Source organism: Octopus bimaculoides, chromosome 15 (assembly GCF_001194135.2).
Source record: "Octopus bimaculoides isolate UCB-OBI-ISO-001 chromosome 15, ASM119413v2, whole genome shotgun sequence".
Lineage (NCBI taxonomy): Eukaryota > Metazoa > Mollusca > Cephalopoda > Octopoda > Octopodidae > Octopus > Octopus bimaculoides.
In genome coordinates, this window is record NC_068995.1 from 1,338,112 (window position 1) to 1,344,434 (window position 6,323).

Sequence of the window (6,323 nt, forward strand, 5' to 3'; positions counted from 1 at the left end):
TTATATAGATAAGGCATCCTCCAGCTGTCCTCTGAGAAAACAGGATTCTATAATATGATTAAAAATAATTTTTATATATTTCATGTATTTCCTTTACTGTAATGAAACAAATGTAACACAGAAGAACTAAAAATAAACTGAATTTTCCAGTTTTAGTTTTAATATATAAATGTGTTTGTTTTCCACCCTTGTAACGTAACAGTTCAGCAAAAGCAGTCAGAAGAAATACCAGCATTTAGAAAATAACCGCAGGGGTCAATTTGTTTGGCTGAAAACCTCTCCAGGCAGTGCCCCAGCATGGCCACATTCCAACAACTCAAACAAAAGATATACATTTGTGTAATGTATGAGCATGTGTGTGTGTGTGTGTGAGTATATATATGTGTTATAGTATGTATATGTATCTGTGTGTTATATGTATAATGTATGTAAGCAGGTACTTGTGTGTGTGTGTATGTGTTTCACCCCCTCCTCCCTTATTACCTGGTCTTATTAAACTATTCTGTTGTTTCCAGATGGTACATCGTACTCATGATGTCAAAGTCCGGTTTGAGAAACTCGGTCTCTTCAGATCCATCAAGATAATGGTGGACAATTTGAAAGGTAAGCTGCTTCTCTTGGTTCTTGTTTGACCGCTCTGCATTTTATTGGGCCACGAGAGGAGGGAAGTTGACCTGCATGGGAAATGAACTCAGAAAACCTGGAGCTAACGAAATACTTGATAATAGTATCATCATCTTTGTAGCTTTAACATCCACTTTTCCATGCTTATATGAGATGGGCAGAGTTCATTTCTGTGACTGGATGCCCCACCCGTGAGGTCATGTGCTGTTTATCTTGATATGAGATCACCATGTTGCGCACATGGTTGTGATGCATGTGCCTGGTGTATCCTTATCAGACGGGTAGTCACGATGGGTATATTGGGCTTCGTATATTTTACCCCAGGGTCACTTTGATGGCATGCACTGCTCTCTCACTCAACAATAATAATAATAATGCTCCTTTCTGCTATAGGCACAAATCCTGAAATTTCAGTGGGGAGGGGCCTAGTTGACTATTTTGACCCCCACTCCTCCAACAGGTACAGATTTCTTTGACCCTGAAAGAATGGAAAACAAAGGTGATTGAGGTGGAATTGAACAGAGAATGTAAAGCTGGATGAAATGTTGCTAAGCATTTTCTTGACACGTTAACGATTCTGACAGCTCACCAATAATAATAATAATAATAATTTTTCTAACATGAAGTTACAAGGCCATACTTTTGTGGCTAGGGGCTGGTTGCTTAAATTGTGCCAATCACTTGAATGATACTTTATTTTCTTGACTCCAGAAGGACGGAAGGCTATGTTGACCGTGGCAGGATATTCATGGCTCCCTAATTATCTTTTCCAGAAGATTCTGTTTCTACTGATAACTATGAAGTGACATTTGAGGTTGAAGAACTACGGAGGGTCTCTGGTGGCATCAACACCTTAATTGGTACCAATGATGCAAGTCTTGTGAGTAGGATGCTGTTAAAATCTTTACCTTTATTTTCTTTGTGACCCTCAATATTTCATTGGTCAGTTTTAGCCTGTTCTTGAGCCACTAAATGGCTAGTGTTATGTCTGGTTCCATCAGTTTTGTAACCAGGCCACTGTGGTGTAATATTCTTCAGTTGGGTATCATGTTTGTTCCAGTGCTGTGATGTAGTGGTACGTGTTGTGTATCCTTGTTGTGAGGTGTTGTCCACTGCAGTGAAGTGGTTTAGCCCCAGGTCAACCCTGCTCCAGTAGACTCATGATCAAACACAGTCTAGCCATAACATGGTATATAAAGTATTGTGGTATTATCATGTGCAGTGTATGGCATGATCTCTGTGTCAAGGTTACAGTATGTGTGGTAGTAGTAGTAGTAGTAGTATGTATAGCTGTAATAGTTTGGTCATTCTCTCTGGTTGTGTGGGTCTAGATGCTTGGTTATTCTCTCCATGTTTGTATGTTTGTGGTTATAGTTGCTCAGTCACCCCCCCCCTCTCTCTCTCTCTCAAGATTAAGAAATATATTCTGTTTTTTTTTTTTCTTTGACAGTTGCTGGGAATGAAATTACCCAACATGTTTGGTCGAGGTGAAAAATCTATATTTGAATATTCTCACGGTACCAAGACTAACCGAGGACAAAACTTCACATTCTATGCTCCCTTACATGGCAACCCTGACACAATGTAAGCTGGCCCCTTATTGTTCTTGTTATTATTATTATTGTTGTTGTTGTTGAGTTGGTAGAATCATTGGAGCATCTGGAAGAATGCTTTGTGGTATTGCTTTTGGATCTTTATGATCTGTGTTCAAATCCCATCAAAGTCAATTTTGCTTTTCCTCCTTCCTCACCCTCACTTCCTGGACACCTCTGTCTTCACCCCTTAGGACTCGTAGGGTCAATTATCTGGCTTCCATGAGATATAAGTGACCAAGATCACAACGTTTCCCCTGGAGAGGACGACAGTCTTTCGCAGGCTTTACTCACTTGCGGCTGTCTGGAACAATGTGAAATGAAGTGTTTTTCTCAAGAATGCAATTCACTGCTTGGTCTGTGAATTGAAACCATAATTTTGTAATTGTGAGTACAACTCCCTAGGCCATGCGTCTTCACTCTCTCATCTCTCTAAGGTTGATAAAATAAGATACTGGTCGAGTACTGAGGTTGATGGTAGTAACTAGCCCCTCCCCTCAAAATTGCAACTTAAATCAAGTCAGAGCTGGCGGAATCGGTAGAGCATCATCAAAACTGCTTTAATCCGTTCAGATTACTTTTGTCAAATCTTATGTTTAATCGTTCACCAAAACATTATTTCATAGTTTTGAGATTTCGATGACATTGTAGGGTTGGTGTGAGAGGCTGGATCTGGCCAGTTTGAACAATAAAATGAGTAGAATACTTAGGCCACCTGGTGGCTGGAACCTGGGCATTCTCTGACCACCTCCTTCTGATGCTGGTCTGGTGAGGTTGAGCCTAGCACTGTTACAGTATCTGGTGTTGTCAGAGCCTTCTCGAACAACAGTAAGATAGTTGTTTTTGATTACCACTACCACCACCTCTGTCACCCCACACACTACTACCACCTCCTCCACTTCTCCGCTTCTCCCCATTACCACTGCCATTACCACTACTGTCATCATTACCACTTCCCACACCACCACCACCACCACAACGATATCGTCCATGTTGTCTTTCTTTGTACAGGTTCAGTTCAGGGGTGTACCAGTCCAGTATGGAATATCCCTGGAGTGGTTACGTAGAGACCAGTCGAGGAACGTCTATTGACTTCACCGTAAGTGTTGCTTTTGTCCATTGCTTCTCAACCTTTTTTTCCTTTTATTATTAAAGTACCCTTCAATCGTCGGGCAATATGCTGCAGTTGAGAAGACCGGTTGAGTCAGGTGAAATCGTCGTGGCTGATGCCAGTGCCATCTGACTGGCTCCCGTGCCAGTGGCACATAAAAAGCACTCACTGCACTCTCGGAGTGGTTGGCGTTAGGAAGGGCATCCAGCTGTAGAAACCTTGCCAGATCAGATTGGAATTTGGTGAGGCTTCCTGGCCTGCCAATCCTCAGTCAAACCATCCAACCCATGACACCAAGGAAAGCAGACGTTAAATGACGACGATGATGATATTGGTGACACGGGGTGACACTACTTTTTGGCAGTGGAGGCAATAAAACACACATGCATACAGATACACACACACATGCACACACGCACACACACACACATATATGAAAGAGAAAGTATGAAAGAAACACTTAACTACTTGATGTCAAATAAGTGAGCTTTGACTCAGTGGTGCCAAATTGGTGCCAGAATGATTAACCCCCCCCCCTCCACAGGTATTTAATAGTTGAATTTGGTATTTTGTTTGTTCTTTTATCCTAGTTACCTTCATATTTTGGCTCTCATTGTCTGCGTCTTGAAGGAGTCTGGAGAGATTTACGAGCTTTATCACGAACAACTGCATTTGCTGTCAGAGAGCAAGCCGGACACACGTTAAAATCTTCAATAAAGGTAAAAACCAAAAAATCTTTTCACTTTTTTAATACTTTACAGGTGTTTTTTTCTTTCAAGGCAACTTATTTGGCAGAATCGTTAATGCATCAGACAAGATGCTCGGTAGAATTTTCTCCATCTTTACCTTCTGAATTCTGCCAAGGTTATCTGTGCCTTTCATCCTTTCAGGGTCGATAAAATAAGTACCAGTTGAATGTTGGGGGTTGATGTAATCAATTAGTCATCTCCCCCGAAATTGCTGGCCTTGTGCCAAAATTGGAGACCAATATTTTATGTTTTTACCAGAATCCTCTCCATTCCAGATGGAATTGGTTATTAGACTTTTTATCTTTTTAGTTTTCACCTTTGACTTGTTTCAGTCATTGGACTGTGGCCATGCTGGAGCATCACTTTGAAGGGTTTTAGCCAAACAAATGGACTCCAGTACTTTTCAAGTCTGGTACTTATTCTATCAATCTCTTTTGCCAAACCACTAAGTTACGGAAACATGAACTAACCGACACCAGTTGTCAAATACATACATATGACAGACTTCTATACAGTGATCAAAGCCTTGTGAGTGGATTTGGTAGACAGAAATGAAGAAGACAATAATGATGATGATGATACTGATGGTGGTGGTGGTGATACTGATAATGACAATTATGATAATGATGTTAATAATCTTCTCCCCTCCCCATCTCTTTGCAGCATGAATTTGTCAAAGACACAAGAGACGACCCAATAATTCCACGACATGGTTTCCTGCTGAAAATTATTGACGTAAGTGAAGAAATCTAATGATTTCTAATGGGTTTTAGGATCTTTACAGGTTTAGGGATCTGTTGCTAAGCAATGGCCCTGAATGTACCCCCCCACACACACACACGTGTCAGTTTGTTGGGTGAAATGTAATCATCACCATCAAATGATGATAACGACTACATTTCACCCTGACTCAGACATTTCCTGCCATCTACACAACCTATCCTGACACACCTGTCCAATGTGTGTGTGTGTGTGTATATATATATATATATATAATATATATACATATACACATACATACTCTACTTTCTATACATTGACCATTCTCTCAAATATTTGATTCCACAACAGATCTCTTGCCTTACCACTATTCCCATTCACAGAACACAGCCCCAACCAAGCCATACATTCTTCCTCTCAAACACACCCTCCCCTCTACACACACACACACACACACACACACACACACACTCGCTCTTGCTACAAAGTCACTAAGTTGAGCAGAAGATGCAGTGTGTTATGTGCACCTTTCTCTCTCGGTGTTGCAGGAATATGCAGGACTTGGTGGTAACGTGGAATATTTGAAAAACGAAATAGAATTTCAGGGGACGAAATCCTTATTCTTCGATTGTGTAAGTAAATATTTTACTGTTTTATTTTTATTATTTATAAAGGAGTCAATGTTGTTAATGTGTTTAAGCCTACGACATTAATTAATTAGCTAAAAGTAGGAAAGGCATCTAGCCCTAGAATCCATGCCAAAACAGGCACTAGAGGAAGCATGAGGCAGTCATAAGACCCATCAGATCCTGTCAAACCATTCCACTCATGTCAGCTTTGAACACGGATGTTAAATGATGATGAAATAATTATGAGGAAATAATTGATTGATGGCTAGTTAAGTTAATGTTAACATATTTAATACAGAGGGGATTAAAAAGTTAATTAGAAATAATTATGTGGTGGGACAGATATACAGAAAGATTAATTAGTTTTTTGCATATTTAATACAAGGAATATTAGAAAGTCAACTAAAAATAATTGTATGATGAGACATATTTGTGGGTTGATAAGTAAATGTATTTGATAGAGAGAGAGAGTATTACAATGTTAATATCTATGAGTCGTGGCAAATGGAGAGATTGTTAAGTGAAGGTAAATGTATTTTATGTATGAAATGATAAAAAGCTGAGGAGAAAAAAATGGAATGTGTGGTGAGGATGGTTGTGGGGTTCGATTCCTATGCACGGCACTTTGGGTAAATATCTTCTACCAACTGTCATTAGGTGGTGTTGTTGTTTTACAGAGTGTACAGATGTCGTTAGCTGGTGGAATGATGAAACCTCTTGCAACTAATAACGAGCTGAAAATTAATGATCGATTTTTCCTTGGAGGACCTTTGACCCTGAGAGGGTTCACACTGAAAGGAGTTGGACCACACAGTGATGGTACTTCAATTTTTGGTTTTATTTCTTTACACACACACACACACACACACACACACACACACACACACACACACACACA

At 40.0% G+C, this 6,323-nt stretch overlaps 1 protein-coding gene across 1 annotated transcript in view; it reads left to right on the forward strand.

Annotated features, from left to right (window-relative positions):
• LOC106874119 (sorting and assembly machinery component 50 homolog) overlaps window positions 1-6,323 on the forward strand; it is a 13,746-nt gene that overhangs the window by 4,868 nt on the left and 2,555 nt on the right. The window contains exons 4-11 of the mRNA XM_014921729.2: window positions 516-603; window positions 1,398-1,504; window positions 2,075-2,208; window positions 3,228-3,315; window positions 3,918-4,046; window positions 4,740-4,811; window positions 5,345-5,428; window positions 6,103-6,244. Coding sequence (XP_014777215.1) covers window positions 516-603; window positions 1,398-1,504; window positions 2,075-2,208; window positions 3,228-3,315; window positions 3,918-4,046; window positions 4,740-4,811; window positions 5,345-5,428; window positions 6,103-6,244 — 844 coding nt within the window. The remainder of the gene's footprint in view (window positions 1-515; window positions 604-1,397; window positions 1,505-2,074; window positions 2,209-3,227; window positions 3,316-3,917; window positions 4,047-4,739; window positions 4,812-5,344; window positions 5,429-6,102; window positions 6,245-6,323) is intronic.